Source organism: Macaca nemestrina, chromosome 9 (assembly GCF_043159975.1).
Source record: "Macaca nemestrina isolate mMacNem1 chromosome 9, mMacNem.hap1, whole genome shotgun sequence".
NCBI lineage: Eukaryota > Metazoa > Chordata > Mammalia > Primates > Cercopithecidae > Macaca > Macaca nemestrina.
In genome coordinates this window covers 37971226-37998697 of record NC_092133.1, presented here as the reverse complement: position 1 = coordinate 37998697, position 27472 = coordinate 37971226, and the positions used below count along the sequence as shown (strand labels likewise).

Genomic DNA, 27472 nt, shown 5'->3' with positions numbered 1-27472 from the left:
GGATTGCCAAGGAGGGTATTTCATCCATCATTAGAGAAGGGGAAAGCCTTTCTCAGAAAGACTTCCTGGAAGTGATAACACATAAACTAACTATTTAAGCCTCAATTTCCTCATAAGGTGAGTTAGTTAGATAAATAAGAGAGGAAAGAATACTATTTCAGGTACAAGAAAGAAACAGGAACATTTTACCATAAGGCAGGAGGATAGGAAAAAAAGACCCCATTTAGAGACCAACACCTTAAACTATACATGGGTTGTGTGGTTAGATGGTTAGCATGGTCTTAAAATTGTTGCTGAAGAGTTTGGCTTTTGAGAGACACAGAGGCATAATTGAAGAACTTCATACTGGTTAGGGCCACATACTGAGGTCTGCATTTTTAGGATGACTATGTTAGCTTTTAAGTAGATGATGGGTTGGAAGGGGAAGCACCTAGAGGTGGGGAGGCCTCTACAGAAGTTATTGTAGGAGTCCAGGGAAGAAATACAGAGAGAAATGGGCTGAGCATGGTGGCTTAAACTGGTAATCCCAATTACTTGGGAGGCTATGGAAGGAGGGTCACTTGAGGCCAGGAGTTTGAGACCAGCCTGGGCAGCATATTGAGACCCTGTCTCTACAAAAAAATTAGCCAGGTGCGATGGTGCACACCCATAGTCCCTAGCTACTCAGGAGGCTGAGATAAGAGAATCACTTGAGTCCAGGAGTTCAAGGCTGTAGTGAGCTATAATTATGCCACTGCACTCCAGCCTGGGTGACAGAGCAAGGCTCTATCTGAAAAAAACCCAAAAACAAAGTAAGGAGATAAACAAATAGATTTGAGAGGTATTTAGTGGGTGGAATCAACAACACTTGGAGATCGGAGGGAGAAGAGGGAATATAGAGGGACTTAAAGGGAAAGTGGTGATCTTTACGGAGCCGATTATGTAAAAAGATTAATTTAGAGTGGGTAAAAAGTTAAATTTTAGACATGGTGAGTTTGGCTGTAAAACATCCAAGCAGATATGTCCAGTAGATGACTAGCATTATAAATCTTGAGCTCAAGAGAAAGGTCTAGGCTGGAAATACAGATCAGGGAATCATGGCCATAAAGACTGGGGACTTGTCGTCCTAGAGGTTAGGAAGTTATCCTCATAGAGACTAGGGCATTGTGTTAGTCTGTTTGCATTCTGTAAAGGAATGCCTGAGACTGGGTAATTTATAAAGAAAAGAGGTTTATTTGGCTCATGGTCCTGCAGGTACAGCCTGTAACATGGTGCTTGCACACAAGCAGCGTAGTGCCAACATCTGCTTCTGGTGAGGGCCTCAGGAAGCTTACAATCATGGCAGAAGGCAATGGGCATATCACATGGTGAGAGAGGGAGCAAGAGAGAAAGGAGGAGGTGCCAGGCTGTTTTAAACAACCAGCTCTTGTGTGAACTAACAGAATAAGAACTCGCTCATTACTATGGAGAGGACACCATGCCATTCATGAGGGATCCACCCCTGTGACGCAAAAACTTGCCACTAGGCCCACCTTCAACATTGAAGGTCACATTTTAACATGATATTTGGAGGAGGAAAACATCCAGACTGTATCAAGCATTATCCCCATAGAAAGTAGGATGTCATTCCTATAGAGGTTGGGGAGTTGACCTCATAGAGATTAAGGACTTGCCATCCCCATAGTGAGTAGGGAGTCATCACCATTCAGTTGGCATATGTATATAAAATGAGATGAACCAACATCCCAAGATGGAACACTGTGGATCATTCATATTTAAAGGGTATGGTGTAAAAGAGAAGCTGGCAAAGTAGGGGAAGTAGGATGGTTACTGGAAGAACCTGGTGTCATGGGAGCCAGGAAAGGAGAGTGCTTATGTACTGAGATGTCAAATGTCAAATTGCACATGAAATGTAGATACTGAGATGTGTCCACTGGATTTGGCACTATGAGGTTGTTGGTGATATTTGTGTGAACAGCTTTAGTGGAATGGGGGCAGGAACCAGATGCAGTGGGTTGAACAAGTGGGTTGTAGGGAGGGGGAATTTAGAAAGGCACTTATTGCCAGGAGAATTAAAAAGAAAAACCAAGTTAGAGCAAGTCAAGTAATAAGAACTGGTGTGGCATGGATCCGCTCTCTGGGAATGCCGGGGGGAGAGAACTGAAGGGGAGAGAAGTGGAATAAACACTATAAAAAGCTCTGAGAAGAGAGGATGTGGCTTCACCCCACCCAATCCTGAGAGAATGGGTGGAGCGTGGGCCTAATATTGTCTTGGTTATCCAAATATTGTCTTTACTAGCTATCCTTTCCCTAAAGATGGGACAAGCCATTCCCAGAGGTCAGTTCTAGGCAACAAGACCTTCCCAGAAGGTGGGGTAAAATTTTCCTTTTTAACTCATGTGTTCCCAAGAGTCTTTGGGTTTTTAGGAATTTCTATGAAGAATTTCAAATATTTTACAAGTAATTTCCAAGTACCATAATATATTCTTCCCTCAGTTTGGTATCCCAAGCTTTTGTTAAGGTGGAGACACATTTTCCTCCACTCAGAACATTATTGTAACTCTGAAGGAGAAAAGGTATGTGGAGTTACTGTTGTCTGCATTGACCTTCCTTCTGTGGCTGCACCACTCCTACTTCTGTGAATCTGAGCAAATAAGAAAACAGACCACCTGTGTATGAGCAAGAAGCACACATATTTTGCTGAATATGTGGTTTCAGTGGTCTTCACATTGCTTCTGTGTTCTATAGGTAGCCCAGGTTTTATACAGACAGACAATCTATTTCGCCTGATGGAATGAAAAGAATGAGAATCACGTGAAACCAAACATATAAGAGATGGGTATCTAAGGCATAATACCCATTTAGGGATTACCAATGATCAGCTCATTGTTTTAACTTTTAAGTCCAGGGGTACATGTGCAGGTCTGTTATATATGTAAACTTGTGTCATGGGAGTTTATTGTACAGATTATTTCATCAGCTGGGTATTAAGCCTAGTTTCCATTAGTTATTTTTCCTTATCCTCTCTCTCCTCCCACCTTCCACCCTCCTGGGTGTGTTATGCCACTTTATATTTCCATGTATTCTCATCATTTGGCTCTCACTTATAAGTGAGAATATGTGGCATTTGGTTTTCTGTTCCTGCATTAATTTGTGAAGGATAATGGCCTCCAGCTCCATCCCTGTTCCTGCAAAGGACATGATCTCATTCTTTTTTATGGCTGTGTAGTATTCCATGGTGTATATGTACCATGTTTTCTTTATTTGGTCTACGATTGATGGGCATTTAGGTTGATTCCATGTCTCTGCTATTGTGAATAGTGCTGCAGTGAACACATGTGTGCATGTGTCTTTATAATAGAATGACTTATATTCCTTTGGGTATATATCCAGTAACGGGATTTCTGGGTCAAATGTTATTTCCTTTCTAGGTCTTTAAGGAATCACTGCACTGTCTTCCAAAATGGTTAAACTAATTTACACTACACTAACGTTGTATAAGCATTCTTTTTTCTCCACAACCTTGCCAGCATCTGTTATTTTTTTACTTTTTAATGATAGCCATTCTGACTGGTGTGAGATGGTGTCTTATTGTGGTTTTGATTTGCATTTCTCTAATGATCAGTAATGTTGAGCTTTTTTAATATGATTGTTGGCCACATGCATGTTTTATTCTGAAGAGTGTCTGTTCATGTCCTTTGCCCACTTTTTAATGGGGTTGTTTGTTTTTTTTCTTGTAAATTTGTTTAAATTTATTATGGATGCCAGATATTAGATCTTTGTTGGATGCATAAGTTGCAAAAATTTTCTCCCATTCTGTAGGTTGTCTGCTTAGTCTGTTGATAGTTTATTTTGCTGTGTATCGGGGGAACTCGCTCCCAATATTTCAACATAGGTTCTTTCTATTTTCCCTAAGTGTCAGCTGGTCTGAGAAATAAAGAGAAAGAATACAAAGAGAGAAATTTTACAGCTGGGCCTCTGGGGGTGTCATCACATATTGGTAGGACCTTGATGGTGACCCCGAGCTGCAAAACCAGCAAGTTTTCCATAGGGATTTTGAAAGGGGAGGGGGTGTATGAACAGGGAGTAAGTCACAAAGATCACATGCGTCAGAGGGCAATAAAGGTCACAAGGCAAGGCAAAATTAGAATTACTGATGAGGGCCTATGTCCCGTTGTGCACCCATTGTCTTGATAAACATCTTAACGGGAAACAGGGTTCAAGAGCAGACAACTGGTTTGACTAGAATTTATCAGGCTGGAATTTCCCAATCCTAGTAAGCCTGAGGGTACTGCAGAAGACCAGGGCTTATTTCAGTCCTTATCTCAACTGCATAAGACAGATACTCCCAGAGTGGCTGTCTACAGACCTACCCCCAGGAATGCATTCCTTCCCCAGGGTTACTCGTTGCTGGGAAAAGAATTCAGCGATGTTTCTCCTACTCACACATCCATCTATAGGCTTTCTGCAAGAAGAAAAATATGGCTCTATTCTGCCCGACCCTGCATGAAGTCAGACTTTATGGTTATCTTTCCTCATTCCCTGAAAATCGCTGTTTTCTGTTCTTTTTCAGGGTGCACTGATTTCATATTGTTTAAACACACATGTTTTATAAACAATTTGTACAGTTAATGCAATCATCACAGGGTCCTGAGATGACATACATCCTCAGCTTATGAAGATGACGGGATTAAGAGATTAAAGTAAAGACAGCCATAAGAAATTATAAGAGTATTGATTGGGGAAGTGATAAATGTCCATGAAATCTTCACAATTTATGTTCAGAGCTTGCAGTATAGACAGTTGTAAGAAATTATAAAAGTATTAATTTTGGGAACTGATAAAAGTCCATGAAACCTTAACAATTTATGTTCTTCTGCCTCGGCTCCAGCCGGTCCCTCCGTTCAGGGTCCCTGACTTCCCACAACAGCTGTGCAAAAGCTTTTTAGTTCCATTAGATCCCATTTATCAATTTTTGCTTTTGTTGCTATTGTTTTTGGTGTCTTCCTCATGAAATCTTTGCCCATTCCTATGTCTGGAATGGTATTGTCTAGGTTATCTTCCAGGGTTTTTATAGTTTTGGGTTTTACATTTAGGTCTTTAATCCATCCTGAGTTAACTTTTATATATGATATAAGGAAGGAGTCCAGCTTCAGTCTTATGCATATGTCTAGCCAGTTATCCCAGCACCATTTATTGAATAGGGAATCCTTTCCCCATTGTTTGTTTTTGTCAGGTGTATCCAATATCAGGTGGCTGTAGATGTGTGGCCTTATTTCTGGGTCCTCTATTCTTTTTTTAAATTTATTTTTTATTTTTATTTATTTATTTTTGAGACAGAGATTTGCTTTTGTTGCCCAGGCTGGAGTGCAATGGCGTGATCTCCACTCGCTGCAACCTCTGCCTCTGGGTTCTCTATTCTGTTCCATTGGTCTCTGTGTCTGATTTTGTACCAGTACCATGCTGTTTTGGTTACTGTAGCCCTGTAGTATAGTTTGAGGTCAAATAGCGTGACGCCTCTAGCTTTGTTCTTTTTGCTTAGTATTGCCTTGGTTATTTGGGCTTTTTCTTGGTTCCATATGAATTTTAAAATAGTTTGTTCTAGTTCTGTGAAGAATCTCAATGTAGTTTAATAAGAATAGCATTGAATCTATAAATTGCTTTGGGCAGTATGGCTGTTTTTATGATATGGATTCTTCCTATCAATGAGCATGGAATATTTTTCCATTTGTTTGTGTCATCTCTGACTTTTTAGATTTATTCAGATCCAAACATGAGTGACCATGGCCTGTCAGCCCTCGGGAGGTCCTGAGAACATGTGCCCAAGGTGATCGGGGTACAGCTTGGTTTTATATATTTTAGAGAGGCATGAGGCATCAATCAAATACATTTAAGAAATACATTGGTTTGGTTCAGAAAGGTAGGAGAACTAAAAGCGAGGGCTACCAGGCTATACGTAAATTTAAACATTTTCTGGTTGACAATTGGTTGAGTTTGTTAAAAGACCTGAGATCTATAAAAAGGAATGTTCAGGTTAAAGATTAAAGATTGTGGAGACCAAGTTTTATTGTGCAAAGGAAGCTCTCAGATAGCAGACCTCAGAGAGAGAGAGAGAACAGGTTGTAAAAATGTTTCTTTTTTTTTAGGGTAATTAGCATAGCCATGAATTTATTTATTTTTTGTTTTGAATGATTTATTTCCCACCTTCTTTTTTTAAAATTATACTTTGAGTTCTAGGGTACGTGTGCACAATGTGTAGGTTTGATACATGGGTATCGTGCCATGTTGGTTTGCTGCACCCATCAACTCATCATTTACATTAGGTATTTCTCCTAATGCTATCCCTCCCCAAGTCCCCCACCCACTGACAGGCCCTGGTGTGTGATGTTCCCCGCCCTGTGTCCACATGATCTCATTGTTCAATTCCTACCTATGAGTGAGAACATGTGATGTTTGGTTTTCTGTCCTTGTGATAGTTGACTGAGAATGATGGTTTCCAGCTTCATCCATGTCCCTGCAAAGGACATGAACTCATCCTTTTTTATGGCTGCATAGTATTCCATGGTGTATATGTGCCACGTTTTCTTAATCCATCATTGATGGGCATTTGAGTTGGTTCCAAGTCTTTGCTATTGTGAATAGTGCCGCAGTGAACATACATATGCATGTTTCTTTATAGTAGCATGATTTATAATCCTTTGGGTAGATACCCAGTAGTGGGATTGCTGGTCAAATGGAATTTCTAGTTCTATATCCTTGAGGAATTGCCACACTGTCTTCCACAATGGTTGAACTAGTTTACACTCCCACCAACAGTGTAAAAGCCTTCCTGTTTCTTCACAGCCTCGTCAGCATCTGTTCTTTCCTGACTTTTTAATAATTGCCATTCTAACTGGTGTGAGATGGTATCTCATTGTGGTTTTGATTTGCATTCTCTGATGGCCAGTGATGATGAACATTTTTTCATGTGTCTGTTGGCTGCATAGATATCTTCTTTTGAGAAGTGTCTGTTCATACCCTTTGCCCACTTTTTGATGGGGTTGTTTTTTGTCTTGTAAATTTGTTTACATTCTTTGTAGATTCTGCGTATTAGCTGTTTGTCAGATGGGTGGATCACAAAAATTTTCTCCCACTCTGTAGGTTGCCTGTTTACTCTAATGGTAGCTTCTTTTGCCATGCAAAAGCTCTTTAGTTTAATTAGATCCCTTTTGTCCATTTTGGCTTTTGTTGCCATTGCTTTTGGTGTTTTAGTCTTGAAGTCCTTGCCCGTACCTATGTCCTGAATGGCATTGCCTAGGTTTTCTTCCAGGGTTTTTATGGTTTTAGGTCTAACATTTAATTCTTTAATCCATCTTGAATTAATTTTTGTATAAGGTGTAAGGAAGGGATCCAGTTTCAGCTTTCTACATATGGCTAGTTTTCCCAGCACCATTTATTAAATAGGGAATCCTATCCCCAGTTCTTGTTTTTGTCAGGTTTGTCAAAGATCAGATGGTTGTAGATGTGTAGTGTTATTTCTGAGGCCTCTGTTCTGTTCCATTGGTCTGTCTCTCTGTTTTGGTACCAGTACCATGCTGTTTTGGTTACTGTACCCTTGTAGTATAGTTTGAAGTCAGGTAATGTGATGCCTCCACCTTTGTTCTTTTTGCTTAGGATTGTCTTGACAATGTGGGCTCTTTTTTGGTTCCATAGGAACTTTAAAGTAGTTTTTTTCGAATTCTGTGAAGAAAGTCATTGGTAGCTTGATGGGGATGGCATTGAATCTATAAATTACCTTGGGCAGTATGGCCATTTTCATGATAATGATTCTTCCTATCCATGAGCATGGAATGTTCTTCCATTTATTTGTGTCTTCTTTTATTTTGTTGAGCAGTGGATTGTAGTTCTCCTTGAAGGGGGTCCTTTACATCCCTTGTAAGTTGGATTCCTAGGTATTTTATTCTCTTTGTATCAATTGTGAATGGGACTTCACTCATGATTTGGCTCTCTGTTTGTCTGTTATTGGTGTATAAGAATGCTTGTGATTTTTGCACATTAATTTTGTTTCCTGAGACTTGGCTGAAGTTGCTCATCAGCTTAAGGAGATTTTGGGCTGAGACGATGGGGTTATCTAAATATACAATCATGTCATGTGCAAACAGGGACAATTTGACTTTGTCTTTTCCTAATTGAATACCTTTTACTTCTTTCTCTTGCCTGATTGCCCTGGCCAGAACTTCCAACATTGTGTTGAATAGGAGTGGTGAGAGAGAGGGCATCCCTGTCTTGTGCCAGTTTTCAAAGGGAATGCTTCCAGGTTTTGCCCATTCAGTATGATATTGGCTGTGGGTTTGTCATAAATAGCTCTTATTATTTTGAGATACATTCCCTCAATACCTAGTTTATTGAGAGTTTTTAGCATGAAGCATTGTTGAATTTTGTAGAAGGCCTTTCTGCATCTATTAAGATAATCATGTGATTTTTGTCATTGGTATATTCTGTTGATCTGGGGTGGAGAGTTCTGTAGGTGTCTATTAGGTCTGCTTGGTGCAGAGCTGAGTTCAAGTCCTGGATATCCTTGTTAACCTTCTGTCTCACTGATCTGTCTAATATTAACAGTGGGGTGTTAAAGTCTCCCATCATTATTGTGTGGGAGTCTAAGTCTCTTTGTAGGTCTCTAAGGACTTGCTTTATGAATCTGGGTGCTCCTATATTGGGTGCATATATAATATATATTTAGGACAATTAGCTCTTCTTGCTGAATTGATCCCTTTACCATTATGTAATAGCCTTTTTTGTTTCTTTTGATCTTTGTTGGTTTAAAGTCTGTTTTATCAGAGACTAGAATTGCAACCCCTCTTTTTTTTTTTTTTTTTTTTTTTTTTTTTGCTTTCCATTTGCTTGGTAGATCTACTTCCATCCATTTATGTTGAGCCTATGTGCATTCTTTGCACATGAGATGGGTCTCCTGAATATAGCACACTTATGGGTCTTGACTCTTTATCCAATTTGCAGTCTATGTCTTTTAACTGGGGCATTTAGCCCATTTACATTTACGGTTAATATTGTTATGTGTGAATTTGATCCTGTCGTTATGATGTTAGCTGGTTATTTTGCCCATTAGTTGATGCAGTTTCTTCCTCACATTGATGGTCTTTACAATTTGGCATGTTTTTGCAGTGGCTGGTACAGGTTGTTCCTTTCCATGTTTAGTGCTTCCTTCAGGAGCTCTTGTAACGCAGGCCTGTTGGTGACCAACTCTCTCAATGTTTGCTTGTCTGTAAGGGGCTTTATTTCTCCTTCACTTATGAAGCTTAGTTTGACTGGATATGAAATTCTCAGTTGAAAATTCTTTTCTTTAAGAATGTTGAATACTGGCCCCTACTCTCTTCTGGGTTGTAGAGTTTCTGCCAAGAAATCCGCTGTGAGTCTGATGGGCTTCCCTTTGTGGGTAACCCGACATTTCTCTCTGGCTGCCCTTAACATTTTTTCCTTAATTTCAATCTTGGTGAATCTGATGATTATGTGTCTTGGGGTTGCTCTTCTTGAGGAGTATCTTTGTGACGTTCTCTGTATTTCCTGAATTTGAATGTTGGCCTGCCTTGCTAGGTTGGGGAAGTTCTCCTGGATAATATCCTGTAGAGTGTTTTCCAACTTGGTTCCATTCTTCCTGTCACTTTCAGGTACACCAATCAAATGTAGATTTGGTCTTTTCATATAGTCCCATATTTCTTGGAGGCTTTGTTCATTTCTTTTTACTCTTTTTTCTAACTTCTCTTCTTGCTTTATTTCATTAATTTGATCTTCAATCACTGATACCCTTTCTTCCACTTGATCGAATCAGCTAATGAAGCTTATGCATAGGTCACATAGTTCTCGTGCCATGGTTTTCAGCTCCATCAGGTCATTTAAGGTCTTTTCTACACTGTTTATTCTAGTTAGCCATTTATCTAACCTTTTTTTCAAGATTTTTAGCTTCCTTGTGATGGGTTCAAACATGTTCCTTTAGTTCGGAGAAGTTTGTTATTACCTTCCTTCTGAAGCCTACTTCTGTCAACTCGTCAAAGTCATTCTCCGTCCGGCTTTGTTCCATTGCTGGCAAGGAGCTGCGATCCTTTGGAGAAGAGGCGCTCTGGTTTTTAGAATTTTCAGCTTTTCTGCTCTGGTTTCTCCCCATCTCTGTGGTTTTATCTACCTTTGGTCTTTGATGTTGGTGACCTACTGATGGGGTTTTGGTGTAGATGTCCTTTTTGTTGATGTTGATGCTATTCCTTTCTGTTTGTTAGTTTTCCTTTTAACAGTCAGGCCCCTCAGCTGCAGGTCTGTTGGAGTTTGTGGGAGGTCCACTCCAGACCCTGTTTGCCTGGGTATCACCAGCGGAGCCTGCAGAACAGCAAATATTGCAGAACAGCAAATATTGCTGCCTGATCCTTCCTCTGGAAGCTTTATCCCAAAGGGGGACCTGCCTATATGAGGTGTCAGTCGGCCCCTACTAGGAGGTGTCTCCCAGTCAGGCTACACAGGGGTCAGGGACCCACCTGAGGGGGCAATCTCTGTTTTCAGAGCTCAAACACCATGCTGGGAGAACCACTGCTGTCTTCAGAGCTGTCAGGCAGGGACGTTTAAGTCTGCAGAAGTTGTCTGCTGCCTTTAGTTCAGCTAAGCCCTGCCCACAGAGGTGGAGTCTAGAGGCAGTAGGCCTTGCAGAGCTGCGGTGGGCTCCACCCAGTTCCAACTTCCAGGCCACTTCGTTTACCTACTCAAGCCTCAGCAATAGTGGATGCCCCTCTCCCAGCCAGGCTGCCACTTCGCAGTTTGATCTCAGACTGCTGCACTAGCAATGAACAGGGTCCGTGGGTATGGGACCTTCCAAGCCAGGCACAGGAGAGAATCTGCTTGTCTGCTGGTTGCTAAGACCTTGGGAAAAGCACAGTATTTGGGTGGGAGTATCCCATTTTCCAGGTACAATCTGTCACAGCTTCCCTTGGTTAGGAAAGGGAAATCCTCCAACTCCTTGCACTTCCCAGATGGAGGCGACACCCTGCCCTGCTTCAGCTCACCCTCTGTGGGCTGCACCCATTGTCCAACCAGTCCCAGTGAGATGAACCAGGTACCTCAATTGGAAATGCAGAAATCACCCATCTTCTTGGTGAATCACTCTGGGAGCTGCAGACCAGAGCTGTTCATTTTCCGTCATCTTGGAATGGATCTGTCCTCTGACTTGTTTGAGTAGTGTTTTGTAGTTCTCCTTGGAGAGCTCTTCCTGCTTTGGCTCTCAGCTTGACTGTTGTTGGTGTATGGAATGTTAGGGAGTTTTGTGCATTGATTTTGGATCCTGAGACTTTGCTGAAGTTGTTAATCAGCTTAAGGAGCTTTGGGGCTGAGGCCATGGGGTTTTCTAGATATAGGATCATGTTGTCTGCAAACAGGGATAGTTTGACTTCTTATCTTCCTATTTGGATGCCCTTTATTTCCTTCTGTTGCCTGATTGCCCTAGCCAGGACATCCAATACTATGTTAAATAGGAGTGGTGAGAGAGGACATCCTTGCCTTGTGCCAGTTTTCAAGGGGAATGCTTCCAGGTTTTGCCATTTACTATGATGTTGGCTGTGGGTTTGTCATAGATGGCTCTTATTATTTTGAGGGATGTTCCCTCAATACCTAATTTACAGGGAGTTTTTAACATGAAGGAGTGTTGAATTTTATAGAAATCCTTTTCTGCGTCTATTGAGATAATCATGTGATTTTTGTCTTTAATTCTGTTTACATGAGGAATCACATTTATCGATTTGCATATGGTGAACCAACCTTATATCGCAGGGATAAAGGCTACTTGATTGTGGTGGATGAACTTTTTGATGTGCTCCTGGATTTGGTTTGCCAGTATTTTGTTGAGGATATTTGCGTCCATGTTCATCAAGGATATTGGCATGAAGTTTTCTTTTTTTGTTGCATCTCTGCCAGGTTTTGGTATCAGGATGATGCTCGTAGGCCTCATAGAATGAGTTATGGTGAAGTCCCTCCTCCTCTATTCTGGGAATAGTTTCAGCAAGAATGATACCAGGTCTTCATTTTTTACCTTGTAGAAAAATTGACATGGTAAGATAGCTTGGTAGACATGAAATCAGAAGTGGGGGAGTTAGTTTGATTATCTTAGAGGAGGCATTCTTCATCACTGTAGGGGAAAAAAACTTTCAAGGAAATGGTGTACTTGAGTCCACAGGCCAAGGCACCTTCTTTCCCCAGAGCATGCTAGAGATACATTGACAGATTATTTTAGTTGCCTTTTTTATTCTATGTAGATGACCCCATCCCCGCCATATTCACATATTACTTCTTCACTCGGGGTACAAAATTGAGTAGGACACTACTTTCTGAGTCATATGCTGGATTTGAGGAGACACTGAAGCCACAAGACTGAAAGAACTTTTAAAGTGTAGGTGATTTGGCTAAAAGCTACTCTCATCTATAATATATTCATCTTACTAGTTTTGCTCTCAGAGGAAATTCCTGTTTCCAAGGTAAAGGAACCTTTCTCTAACTCCTCCTACCTTCCTCCTCACTAAATGGGTACAGAAAATATGCTTGGAAAAAAACACAGGGGACCCTTATATTGCCATTCTGAAATATCAGTAGTATCTGTCACATTTTGACAGGAACTAGATACTAATCAATTTATAAGATTGAGTTTTCATGTATCTAAAGTGCAGATACTCTGTGTTGATGGTTAAAGAGAAAGCCAGCTGGTTAGGTGTCAGATGATCTGTGACAGTGTTACCGTAGACATTTAATTGCATGACCATATCTTATCCAGATGGCATTTCTCACTTACACTGATACATAACCCCAGAGGGACAGAGGGGCAGATGTCAAATTTCCCTCAAAATAAAACTTTGAGTCCACCCAAAGTCTACCAAGTGAGGCTTTACAATTCTGCCCAAAGAGTACAGAAATTACATTGATCTGGCAAGAAAGAATAAATGGGAACCCAAAGGTAGCTGCTTGAGTTAATCAGGTTGGCGAGTGGTTAGCAGGGTGCTAGAGTGGGCAAAGTCAACATTAAACCACCAGTGCACAACTTCCTAAGTACCCAATGTTCACCTTCCCAGCTCCTAGTATCTTTGCCACTTTACTCTTAACTGGAAACCCTCTGTACATTTTTTCCTCTTTGACTCAAAGCCTTTAGAACTCTCGAGCTCAAGCAATCCCCTCCTGCCTTAGCCTCCTGAGTAGCTGGGACCACAAGCACACGCCACCACACCTGGATAACTTTTAAATTTTTTGTAGAGATAGGGTCTCTCCCTATGTTGTCCAAGTTAGTCTCGAACTCCTAGGCTTAAGTGATTCTTCTGCCTTGGCCTCCCAAAGCACTGGGGTTATGACCCACCATGCCTGGCCCCACATCTTGCTTTTCACATAATGAAATGTTTTGAAGACAGTTTGCATCAACATTCGTAGATCTAGCTCAGTCTTTTTCATGTCCGCATAGAATTATGTAGTATGAATGTAGTAGAATTTATATATCCAGACACCAGTTGATAGACCTTTAGTCATTTTTAGTCTTTTGCCATTACAAACAATACTGCACTGAATGTCGCGATCTATGCACCATTTTTTCACATATTCATAAGTAGCAGGTTACATTTCTAGAAGTAGAATTCTTCAGTCAAAGGATATATGTGTTTACCCTTTGATAGATGTTACTCAATTGCCTCCCCGTCAAAGAGGTTCTACAAATTTTTACTCCTACCAACATACAAGAAGTATCTGTTTTCCCAAATCTTTGTCAACATGTCATTTCTTTACTGAATTTACAGTAAAATTCACTTTTTTAAGGTGTAAAGTTCTATGAATTTTGACAAATATGTAAAGTTATTTAACCACCACTACAATCAAAATCTAGAATATTTATATTATTTCCAAAAGCTCCTTTGTGGCCCTTTGTAGTCAATCCTCTGTCCCCATCCTGAGCCTTTGCCTACTGATCTAATTTCTGTTCTTAGTTTTGCCTTTTCCAGAATATCATATCAAAGAAAGCATGAAGTAAATAGCCTATTTGAGTCTGGTTTCTTTTACTTAGCATAATGCTTTTGAGATTCATGCATGTTGTTACATTTACCAGTAGTTTATTCTTTTTCTCTATTGCTGAGTAGAATTTCATTGTATGATTGTTCCCAATTTGTACACATTTGCCAGTTGATAGCATTTGGATTGTTTTGAGGTTTTGGCAATTATGAATAAAGCAGTTAGAAATATTTAGGTACGTATCTTTGTGTGGACATAGGTCTTTGCTTTTCTCAGGTAAATACCTCAGTGTGGGATTGCTCAATTTTATGGTGAGTTTACATTTAACTTTATAAGAAACTGCCAAACACTTTTTCAAAGTGGCTTTATTATTTTCCATCCCTAGCAGCAAGGCACAAGTGTTTCAGTTGCTCTGCATTCTTACCAACATTTCATATTGTCAATATTTTAAAAAATTTGGCCATTCTAATAAGTGTGTAGTGAATATTATGTATTTATCAAACTTTAAAAACGTTGCTATTCTGAAAATAATTTTTTTCATTTACATTTCTTTAATTAAGGGTAGTTAGAATACATTTAATATGTTGATAACACATATATTTCTTTTTCTTTGCTTTGCCTATTCATCATCTTTGCCCATTTTTCTGTTAGGTGAGCTGATCATTTTCTTAATGATTTTTAAATGATGCTTATATGTTAGTGAATCCAACTATTTCATAATTGTTGCAAACATTTTTTTCTGTTTGTCATTTTTTACTTTGATTTGTTAACTTACAGAAATACAATTTACAAATTTTGAAGAGAAGAGGAGACTTTATTTCTTATAAAAGGTTACAGCCTGCATGATGGCCATTCTGACAGGTTGGGAAGTATAGCCTCCAGTCAGAAGCCAGAAACATATTTGGAGGGAGGGGCAAAGGGAACAAGAATTTACACAGAGCTGGTGGCCAAATATACATATTCAATAAGCTATAGAAGGAGTCATGAATATTTATGAAGGGAGAACCATCTGCATGTGTAATTGAGCCTTCTGCTTCTCCATATTCAGAAAATAGTGGTGATCTTAGAAGGAGTTTTTGGCCCTCTGACATCAAAAGGTGAAGCAGAGGATGTGAAAATACTAGCTACCTATTCTTCATAGACCGGCCAGGACCACCCCATGGTTAGTGATCTCTTATCAGGCAGAAAAGGTGGGGCAGCACCAGGGAGTCAGTCGATTGATATCAGTGGTGGAGCCTTTTGAAAGGGCTGGTTTCTGTTAGGCCCTTGAGAAGGAAAGCCTAATCCTAGTTAGCAAGGGAGAGGGTCTGAGCCCCTCCCACCCTCCATTCCATCTTGGCCGAGAATGCAGTTTTCAAGGTTTCTCTGGGGTCCCCTTGGCCAAAAGATGGTCTGGTCAGTCAGTTGGGGGGCTTAGAATTCTATTTTGTATAGCTTATAGCACACTTTTCTAAGTAATATTTGTATGTAACCTCTAGATTTTGTACCTCATTGGTGCAAAAATAAGGTGGTAGAAATGAGAGAGTTTATAAAGGCAAGGTATATGAGAGAAGACTATAAGGCTAGGCACCCTGGTTGAGTCAGTTCACCCTGCTTCCCAACACTAGAGATGCATGGCCAATACAGATTTTCTTGCTTTTTCTCACCATCTGCAAGTAACCAAGGCTTGTTGACAAATGCAGCTGCTTTGAGAAAGCATAGAGTCCCCAGGGCACGATTTTTCAATTTCAGATGTGGAAGAAGACTCGTTTAGTGGAAGCAATGTGCTTATTGCTGAGGCCATCAATACACCAGATTGTTACGCCTTTTGGCTGGGACACAGGGAATTCCTGTCTGCAGTGTCAGTGACATCACTTTGCCGGAAACAGGCTTCCTCCCTGCCAACCCTACACTTAAACATGGGATTCCACACTGACCACAAAGGCCTATTATGCTCAATGCAATCTATGGGCAAAAGAATTCAGGGGAGGCTAGAAGGGGTGGGGGGAAGAGAGAATAGATGGTTTGGTGGGAGGAAGTGAGAAGAATCAGGGAAGAGGACTCCTTTGCTTCCTCATTTCCCACACATAGAGCCTCTGTCAGCATTTGATTTTTGCGATCATTAACATTTTTAGAGTCAGGTACAACCAAGTGCAAAGTCAGTTATGTGAGTTATGTGCTGCTAATCTGAGAAGAGCATGTTGCCCAAGAACTGTGGGTGGGGAGCCTCAGGTTGGCTGAATCTGATTTGCAGGAAGAGCTTGTTCTGCATCCCCACCCACATCTACACTATTTAGATATCACCAAATAGGCTCTCCCCACCCAAAACTGAGTCTCAAGGGGTCCACTCAGTATCAGCCAGGCTACGTTGTTAAAATACATGCAATTGTTTTCTAACTAAGAAGCTGCGAACTGAGAATAATCGGCTAATTAAAAGTTCAAAGAGTGGAAATAAAATAGCATTAAAAAGAGCCAGTAACTTCCTCTGATGTCTGTGGTTCAAGAGATCAGTGGAACAGGACATGGGTTATTTACTCCATTACCTTGTCTTTCTACCTTTCTTTTCATTCTCGCCCCCACGCCTTCCCTTCCTTCTTATTTCCTGGCTCTATTTTCTTGCCTGTGTCTCCCAAACCAATGTCCATCTTATTTTTCCTCCTTCTCTTTTGCCTTTCCCTTTAACTAACTGGTTATCATTGAGGTCTTTAGGATCAAAGTTTGTCTTTAGCAGTTGTGTTTCTCTTGATGTTTGTGCCGACTTCTTTAAGTAAAATATAGGCAGGAAAAAGCCCACTAAATTAAACTGCTTTATCCTTGAATGTGACTCTGGATTGGTTAATTGGAGAAATATGGGGTGGGGGTAGAATAAGACCTTTCCATTTAGATAGAATTTTGGACTAGTGCTTTTGCATTGAGTCAGCTGAGAAAGAATAAAACTGAAAAATTTCTATACATCTCTAATGCAGGATAATGATTTAAGGCATTGAAGTGGAATTGAGACACTTGGATCAAATCCCTGTTCTGCCATGTGTAAGGTGTATGACTTGGGCAAGTTCCTTAAGTTTCCTGAGAATCACAGTCTTAGCCTTTTGTCACTTAACTGTAAGCTTCTGACTGTCAGGGATCAGATTCATGATTTCAAAAGGTAGGACACTGGTGTGCTCAGTGAGAACAGTCCAGACAACCCTTCCAGTCAAATCCTCAATGTTGGTCACTTTTTATTTCTGGATAATGAGATTGGCTACCACATAGCAGTACTGGTAGCACAGCCCAGGCACTGTATGAGCCTCAGTCGTGTATTGTAGGGTAGGGTGGTGGTTGAAAACCTGGACCTTGAAGCCAGAATGCCCGTGTTTAATTCCTGGCCCCGTTACTGGTGGCAGCTATCTGGGCGAGCGTATCCATACAGGTCTACAGTGACCTCAATTCTTGCCTCCTCAGAAGAAAGAATTTGAGGGGCATAAAGTAGAAAAAGACTGAGTCAAGTTTCAGAGCAGGACTGGAAGTTTATTGAAAAGGCTTTAGAGCAGGAAAGAAAGGAAAGAACCCTTAGAAGAGATCCAAGTGGGCAACTTGGAGAACAAACACCGTGTTCAACTGTGATCCTAGGACTTTATAGGCTGCCATCTTGAGCCCTTTCCCTGTGATTCTTCCCTTAGGGTGGGCTGCCTGCACACACAGTGCCCTCCTTACCTTTGTGAATTGAGCATACAGTGTGTTTAGGAAGTTGTGTGCATGCTCATCTGAGGCTGTATTTCCTTTTCCGGTGGAGTGCTCCCGGCAAGTCATCTTCCTCCATTTGTCTCCTAATGTGCATGCCCAGGAAGTTGCTTCTCCCTGGTGCCTGAATTCAATGAACACTTTAATGTTACAACTGTGGATCAGCAGGAGATTTTCTGTCCCTGGCTCCAGCTACCAAATTACCATTTTTGGAGAGGCAATGTGATAATTGTCAAACCATCACCTGACATTTCTAGTGGGTAGGGGAGAAGAGCCATTTCCTGCCATGTCTGTCTAACTATCTGTAACAGCGCAACATTTACATCAGTGTAACTTTGGGAAGTTACTTAATCTCTCTGTGACTCAGTTTCCTCATCTGTAAACTAACGATAATTATAATAGTGACTGTGAGTGTGACTTTATTTGAAATATAGTAGGGTGTTCGGAGATGTAATTAAGCTAAGGATCTTGAGATGAAATCATCTTGAATTTAGGGTGGGCCCTAAATCTGATGACTGGTGTCCTTATAAGAGAAAGAAGAAGGAAACTTGACACACAGAACAACAGGGGAAAAGGCCATGTGAAGACAAAGGTGGAGATTGGAGTGATGCAGCCACAAGCAGAGGAATGCTAAGAAGCTGAAAAAGACAAGAAAGACATCCCTTCCAGAACCTTCAAAGGGAGCATGCCCCTTTAACTTTACCTTAACTTTACCTTAACTTTTGGACTTCAGGCCTCCAGAATTATGAAAGAATAAATTTCTGTTTGAAGCCAGCAAGTTCATGGTAACTTGTTGTGGCAGTCCTAAAAAACTGATACAGATTTTATAGAGAAGATGATAGTATTACATGCACCTTATAGGACTGTAGTGAAGGCTAAATTAATGGCTGCATTTAAAGTGCTAAGAGGAGAATCTGGAATACAGTAAGAAATCTTTAGTGTAGGCTATTATGTGTTGTTAGCTCATTGAAGCTTACATAGCAACCCTATGAAGCAGATACTGTTGTGACTCCCATTCTGCACATGAGGAAATGGAGGCTTACAGAGACTAAGCAAAGGTAAGCTTGTCTGAACTCTGCTCTAACTTGAACCATCACCCAGAAGTCTGTGGAGTTGGACTCTCTGCTGATGGATCCTGATGATTGTTGGCTCAGTGACTGTTCCTGATGATGGTCCCTCAGAAAAGACTCTCCAGTGCTGAGCTATGAAGAAGTCTAGAAGGTATTGAGAAGGCTGTCTCATGTGATTATGTTTACTCCTCCTGGATGCGTCTGCCCAGACAAGCTCTGCTCTGATGGAGCCAGGCTCTGTCCACACTTGGCTGTGTGGCCTGACCTCATGTAGCCTCAGCACATCATTACCACAAGAGGCAGGGATGTGCCACCCTAAAAGGCCACACCCTCACTCTCCATTGACTTCAACAGTCCCCAATGGTTCCTTGTTCACCCCTAAGTTGCTGAGCATGGGTTATACAAATGACATTAGAAGTAAGTCGCATCACTCAGAATAAGGCAAAGCCCTCACTAGTACCCTCAAGGACTTATGAGTAGGGCACCCCATTGTTCCTCTGACCAGTTCCTACTACTCTCCCCTCAGGGCCTTTCCATGTACAGTTCCAGTTTCTGTAAAGCTCTTGCCTCAGAGGTATGCAGGCTTTCTTCCTGCAATAGAAATCACCTTCTCAGGCCAGTCCTAATCACCACATCCTTCCTTTTTACTTTCCTTGATTTTTCTTCCTCCTCAGCACTTAAAATTATGTAATACACTGTAAATTTTACTTGTTTATCTTGCTTATTGTATTTTTCTCCAGACTAGAATATAAGCACCATGAGGACAGGGACATTTCTCATTTTGGGTTATTGCTGTAGCTCAGAGCCTAGGGCCTATCTAGTTCATAGTAATAATGTATTCAATAAGTAATTATTGAGTGACCAATTGAAGAAATGAATGAGGCATAGTCCCCTCTCCAACAACTATAGAACTCCCAAACTGAAATGGTTCAAACTATATCTAGAGGTAGCACATGAAGAGAGGACTACTGACATAACTGAGCTTTGTAGAGTGTGGGGGGAACATAGCTTCCAACTGAGCTTGATTTTGAAGGAGACAAAAAGACTTGGAGAATGAGGGGAATGGAATTACAAATGAAGGAAGTCCCATGCTGAAAAAAATTCAGAGAATCCAAAATTCATTCATCCATCCATCCATCCATCCATCCATCCATCCATCCATCCATCCATCCAACATGGGATATACCAATGGACAAGTCAGAAAAAAGTCCCTGCCCTAGGGAGCTTACATTCTAGTAGTCATAATGTCAGGAATTCTCATCTTGGACCCAAACAGATCTGTTGGTTGGAATGGTAAAATGAGAAGGGCTGAAATTTCTGAAGGGCTTGGAAGTCTAGGTAGACCAGTGTGGCTTTCATCTGGCACACAGCAGGCCATAGGTTCTTGATAAGGTAGAGTCTTAGGAATGTCAATTGTGGAAGATTTCTATAGCCACATGAAGGAGGGATTCTGATAGGGAAGAGAATTAGGAAGTGTGGGAGTCGCCAGAAAGGGCCATTGTAGAAGATCAGATATGAGGTAAGGGTGACTGGAATCAGGGGATGTGGATATCATTGTAGAAGAAGGTGGGTCTAAGGGGCTTGGGATGAAATAACTGAGAAAAGATCTTCAAGCCCCTGAGTGTGAGAACAACCTACATATGTATCCTCAAGAAGAGCTCCCTGAAGGAGAAGGAGGAAGGTAGCAGGGGTGGTGTACAGACTTTGACTCTGGGAGTTGGAGGAATGACAAGGCCAGATTAGGACCAGTCTTCTGAGCTACAGTGATTGTTCCATCATTAGGCTATGTAAACACAGGAAGGACCACAACATTCCTTGGATGTTTGCTCACCAATGCTTGTCTACATTTGCTGTTTTGTTCTCTATATGACAAGAAAAGTTTAGTCCAGATGTGACCCATAACAAATTGGAAACAATTTGAATCTAGTCAGTCACATTGGATCTGCAAAGCAAAACTTGTTTTTGCCTGAAATCCACCACATCTGTCAACACCCTAAATCTATTTATTAATGGAGTAACATTTTAAAATGTTATATTTTTGTTATCACAGAGTAGCAATGCTGGGATTTCTCTGTACAACAGAATTTTGACTATGGACAAAATTAAATAATTCGTTTGTTTGTTTTGGAGACAGGGTCTCACTCTGTTGCCCAGGCTAGAGTGCAGTGGTGTGATCTTGGCTCACTACAACTTCAGTGTCCTAGGCTCAAGTGATCCTCCCACCTCAGCCTCCCAAATAGCTGGGACTACAGGCCTACAGGCACTTGCCACCACGCCTGGCTAATTTTTGTATTTTTTTTTTGTAGAGACAGATTTTCACCATGTTACCCCCCAGTCTCAAACTCCTGGACTCAAGCGATCCACCCACCTTTGCCTCCCAAAGAGCTGGGATTACAGGTGTGAGCCACTGCACCCTGCTGAAATTAAATAATTCTGATTTTCACCTTAGTATGATTGTAACTGGACATCATGATGGCTGTTTCTATAAGAATCAAAAGAACCTTTGCTTCCTTTGATTCGTATAAAAATCTTGAAGGCATTTTTCCTCTGACACAGCTAGTTGGCTTGAAATCAGCCTGTGTTTTTTCAAAGCTTGGGTTTCCTTCAGTTTTGTCTCTCTGTCAGGTGACGAGTTGAAGTTAATATTACCTTGCTGTCTCACTTTAAGCAGAAAATTCCTCTCCCTTGTCTCATCACATGAAAAGAAAAAAATGCAAAGGAAGTGGCAGTCTTAAATTCTCCAGTACAGTAAGCCAATTCAAAGGGAAAACAATGATAACACTTTGCCATTGGATATTTTTGGTAAAATCGTTTGTTGAAATTCTGTTTCAAAATACCATTTCACATTGTATGACAGAAACCACATTTCTGTTAGCCACAAGGCAAATTAAGGGCTTTTCAGGGGAAAGACAATCAATGTGAATTTTCCATAACAGAGCTTGACTGTGGCAGTCATGGGGTCTGAAAGCACTCTGGGGGTCCAAGAAGAAGGCGCAGTTACCTAAGTAATTCTATTTTTATGAGCACATCCAAGATATGTCAACCTGCACCACACCTCTAGCACCTCTTCTCTGGCACCACTTCTGAGATGACTCTCCTGCTTCCTGGATGTGATCAGGGCTTTTGAAAACTGGCTTTCATATAGTCCATGGAAGACAGCATTTTAATTACTGCTCTCTGGATAATGTAGTCAGTTACATGAAAAACAAACTTAACCATTGTGGGTTTTTTGGTAATAAAAACATTTGAAAAATCACTTATGGAAAATTCCTAAATTTTCTCTCTGACCTAAAAGTCTTTTTAGGATGAAAGGCTTCCATATATTCTGGTAACCTGGATATCATTGCAAAAGCTGGGAAAATGTGGAAAAGTGTATATCCAACTCCTCAGTGACAAGAAGAAGTTAGTAAATATTCTCATTAGGAAAAGGAAGAAATAATTATAGTCACATCAAGTTGGTTCCCACCTCTGGGCTCTTGCAGTTTCTGTTCCTTCTCCCTCTTATGTTCTTCCTTCCTCTCCAAGCTGGTGTTTTCTCCTCAAATGTCACCTTCTAGGTCTGAGCTCAAATGTCATCTTCTGAGAGAGGCTTTTTTGACCCTCAATCTGATACCTTTTCCTTCATTCCCAATTCTACTGCAAGTCACTCTATCACGTTCCTTGGTTTGAATTTCTTCTTAGCACGTATCATGACCTGATATGACCTATTTATGTGCTTCTTTTCTGGTTTATCTTTTTCCCTAACTAGAATGTAAATTCCAAAGAGCAGAGGCCTTATCAGTTTTTCTTTTTTTATTGTAGTAACTTGGATGCTAAGAATAGTGACTGAAATGGCCATGGAAGGAAAATGAGATAGCAAGATGGTCATATTTACAAAAACAAAAGAAGTTAATAGATAGACCTTGTTGAATAGGTTGAGGGAGTAAAACATTCAAAATTTTATTATGGTAGAAACATTGGATGTCATCCCTTCCAGGCAGGACAATGTTTAAGGATGAAGAGAGAATGTTTTCTTTTTTCCCTAGACTTGCCCCAGAAGACTTCCTCCAGGGTCACATGGGCCATAATTAGGTGGCATACCCATTGTTAAACCAATCACTGGTGAGGGAATGAAATTACACAGACAAGTCCATCCCTGAGCTTGGGGGAAAGGCAAGCATCTGAACAAAATGGAGGTTCTTTTGGGAAGGGAGAAGTGGGAAAGTGCTGTATATTTCATCTGCTCTTCCTTGTTTGGAAGCAATAGATAATGATGTTGCTAAAACTTTTTCTCCTAAATTTTGCATTGCTTGGTCTGGTGGGTAAAGACTGCCTCAAGATTCTGGGGATTGAGGTGGATTGGAGACCCATACCTTAATCCAGGCTTAGAGTTGAATTAAGTTCAAGCTTCTGCTCAAGAGCTTCAGGGGGAGCTCCCATTTCAGTGCCTAGCCAGCTTCTACTGACAAAGGGGGAAAGAGAAAGAGGAGACTTGGGCTCCTCTTTTAGCTTTTTGATCCTACCCTCTGTCCTTAGAGAAGTATAAACTATTCTAGAGAACCCATCTCATTTCTGTATGCTTTTTAATTATGTTATCTTCTCCTTTCTTCCCAAAGCATAAGGAAAACATTTGGGGATAGTTTGGGGCGTTGAGAGAGGAGGAGGTTGAGTTGTCAAAATGGAGGGAATGGTGCAACCATTTCATTTCCTGTTTGCTTCCTCTATACAATCTGTTTACATCTGACCAAAGTAGCTTTTGCCCTTTTTTTGGAGAGGGAGTTTCACTCTGTCGCCACGCTGGAGCACAGTGGTGTGATCTTGGCTCACAACAACCTCTGCCTCCTGGGTTCGAGTGATTCTTCTGCCTCAGCCTCCTGAGTAGCTGGGACTGCAGGTGCACGCCACCACACCCATCTAATTTTTGGATTTTTAGTAGAGATGGGATTTCACCATGTTGGCCAGGATAGTCTTGATCTCTTGACTTCGTGATCCACCTGCCTCGGCCTTCCAGAGTGGTGGAATTACGGGTGTGAGCCACGGCACCCGTTTTCGGTTTTTAATTTTTTTCAGACAGAGTCTTGTTCTGTCACCCAGGCTGGAGTGCAGTGGCGCGATCTCAGCTCACCGCAACCTCCACCTCCTGGGTTCAAGTGATTCTCCTGCCTCAGCCTCCTGAGTAGCTGGGATTACAGGCGCCCACCACCACGCCTGGCTAATTTTTGTATTTTTGATAGAGATGAGGTTTCACCATATTGACCTGGCTGGTCTCGAGCTGCTGGCCTTGAGATCCACCTGCCTTGGCCTCCCAAAGTGATAGGACTACAGGCGTGAGCCATGACGCCCAACCACTTTTGCCTTTATATAACTCTACTATTGGAGCCTTTTTAATATCCCATGACAGAATGAGACTAAAGACAAAATAAATAAGATAATATGAATTCTGATCCAAAATGTTCAAGACTCCTCAGCCTCTATGCCATTACTAATTGCTTACTATATAAGGGTGGTCTAAATGCAAGGATTATGTATGTCAAGCCAGGAAATGTCGTGGAATAGTAGGATTTGTTGTTTGATGATGCATTCTTAATACTTTTTAACATCTTAAACATTTTGTGGTAGATTTCAAAAATGAGGAGGGCTATCCTTGTTTTTTGTTATTTGTTACTTGTACCTTGATAGATCTGTATGACCTGTTAAACAGCCAATTTGGGGCTCTTCTCACTCCTCATTCCATATCTGATCACTGACCTAGTTTTGTCCTTGCCACAGCCACTAACTCAGTCTTGGCCTTTGTCAAAGTATAAACAAATCCTTTTGTTCTTGAATTATTTCCCAATTACTTTGTAAGTGCCTCATTGATAAAAAAGATTGGCTTTTAATCTGTCTCTGATATCTCCAGGTAGCCATTACAAGACTAGACAGAAAGGGGAGGAAAATCAGTGTTTTTGATTTCTTGTTGGTATTTTTTTTTCTGCTTTTGGTTTTAGAGTCTAACGTGAAGACATTTTGCTCCAAGAATATCCTAGCCATCCTTGGCTTCTCCTCTATCATAGCTGTGATAGCTTTGCTTGCTGTGGGACTGACTCAGAACAAAGCATTGCCAGAAAACATTAAGGTAAGTCAAATATGTGTGTGTGTTTGTGTGTATGTAAGAGGGGATCTGGGTGGGACAGGGGGAAGAGGGTTAAGGTATGTAGAGCATAGGGGAGGAGTTGAGGTTCTAACAGCCCAGGAACAAGTCAATTTCCACTGGATTAGGCGAGTAAAATGGAAATAGATGCTCATTCTGGAAGAGTAAATGCCTTGAATCAATTAGTGGTGGGAAGATAACTGCCTTTATGATTGTTTAGCAAACTCATTAAATTGATACTCTGGCAGAGATTAATGCTTTATTCAGCTCATCCAGATCTGTGTAATACTATGCCAAGATTCTATATTCTAGTATATTTCCACTTCTTCATCATGGGTGAATCACAATACTGCACTCTGTTCTTTTTACTTCATTATTATCACTATCACCAAAACAATACGTTTATTATACAGCTCTGTATAAAGTACTATGGAAGTCAGAGATTGTGGAGAAGACATGTATCTTATCTCCAGATATAGTAAAGAATCAACAAAATCAATAAAAGCAAATCAGAAAACATATGTGTATCAAGTATAGTCATTTGAAATGAATTCATGGATAGGCAGATTTCTTGTGATATTTCTACATTTGAACAACTAGTTACTATCATTAAAGATCATTAGGCTCATTAACTTTAATGTATTTCTGTTTTCTTTCCAGTTCATCAAAGTAAAATTTCAGACATGAATATCTCACAAGTACTTTGTAATATGGTCATTAAATTTTTTAATCTGTTAATTAAAAAGCATGTGGTAAATAAAAATTTATATTATAGATATACCATTTTACACTTTCACTGAAATTACAGTAAACAAATATATAAGGGCCCAGATGACACCAATATACTAATAAGCATGTATGTATATGTGGGCAGTAATATATCCAAAAGTTAACTTGACCATGGAGGCCTGGGAATACACATGTAGAAGTATATTCTCTTGTATTTGAAGATGTTGAACTGGGAGCCTGGAAGGATGGTTGCATATGCCAGGCCTCTGAAACTTTTGCCATCCACCCAAATCACTGTATAGCAGAGGCGTGGGTGTCACACTGGCATCTTTTTGTCAAGTTCAACCCAGTGGTGCTGTGTACAGCAGTCCCTTTGTCAAGACAGAAAGCTGATACTATCTCATTGTTAAGGGTCGCTTGCCTTTTAATATTGAGTGATGTTGTTTCCTTGGCAAAACTTCACTCACAGTTGAAGTCTCATGACATCTTGGTTCCATTATTTGTTTACCAGTTCCAGAAATACATGATTGCCTTCTTAATTTGACCTTTTTACATGTTCAGTATTGCATCATTGGAGAGGGAGACGCCTAGCAGGCAAAATCCATGACAAACTTGAGTTATGTTCCCAAGAATATGTGTGGTCATGGACGACCTTCCCTCATTCACAGTGGTCTCCTTCAAGTCTGCTGTACTTCTGCATTGTTATATGGGCCTGGCAAAATGGAACAAGGTCTTTGGCGTTCTTTAAATAAAAGGGAGGAGTATTGAAGAGCAGTCATTGGCATCTGAAGTGAATCTTTTTAATAATATCACTGATTTATTTTATATAAAGATAGTTTTATATATGCAAACTAGTCATTTGTTGAGGTTACATAATTTTAGTAAGATTCCTGGCATATATTGGGGGCAAAATATTTCAGAAACTTGTATTCTGGTGATGGCTTTAAACCAGATGTGCTGTCCAATTTGATAGCCACTAGCCACATTCAGCTCTTTACACTTAAGTCAATTAAAATTATATAAAATAAAAAATTCTGTCCCTGTGTTGCACTAGCCACATTTCAAGTGCTCAATAGCCACACATAGCTGGTGGCTACTGTATTGGACAATACAGATATAGAATATTTCCATTGCTGTAGAAAGTTCTACTAGGCATTGCCACTTTAAAGCATACTCTTGAATGATAACTCTGAAGTCGTTCAAAACCAAGTTTAATGAATAAGGTGTATGATAAAACATTTTATAAAATCTAGAATAAGAAACAAAAAAACTTTTTTTCTTGCATGGTTTGTACACTAGTACCAAGATCATCCCAAATATCATGGGCTACTAAACTGGTTTGAGTAGTTTATTGAAATAAATATATTTGCTTCCAAAAATGACCATTTAAAAGATAACACTTATTTGGATATTTGTACTGATACATGTTTTTTTTTTGTTTGTTTGCTTTTTGTTTGAGTTTTTGTTGTTGTTGTTGTTGTTGTTGTTTTGAGACGGAGTCTCACTCTGTTGCCCAGGCTCGAGTGCAGTGACGCAATCTCAGTTCACTGCAAGCTCCGCCTCCCGGGTTCACGCCATTCTCCTGCCTCAGCCTCCCGAGTACTGGGACTACAGGTACCTGCTACCATGCTCGGCTAAGTTTTTGCATTTTTAGTAGAGATGGGGTTTCACCGTGTTAACCAGGATGGTCTTGACCTCCTGACCTTGTGATCCACTCGCCTCAGCCTCCCAAAGTGCTGGGATTACAGGCGTGAGCCCCCGTGCCTGGCCGATACATGTGTTTTAAGAACACACAATGACATGACTTTCTGACCATACCTAATTCAGCAGTTCTTCATTCATTTTTTATAAATTTATGCATTGACAATTATTTATTACACCC

At 40.6% G+C, this 27472-nt stretch overlaps 1 protein-coding gene across 1 annotated transcript in view; it reads left to right on the top strand.

Moving 5' to 3' along the window:
• LOC105478478 (protein CC2D2B) overlaps nucleotides 1-27472 on the top strand; it is a 264293-nt gene that overhangs the window by 32134 nt on the left and 204687 nt on the right. The window contains 1 exon segment of the mRNA XM_071069392.1: nucleotides 24719-24846. Within this exon segment, the coding sequence (XP_070925493.1) occupies nucleotides 24719-24846 (128 nt within the window).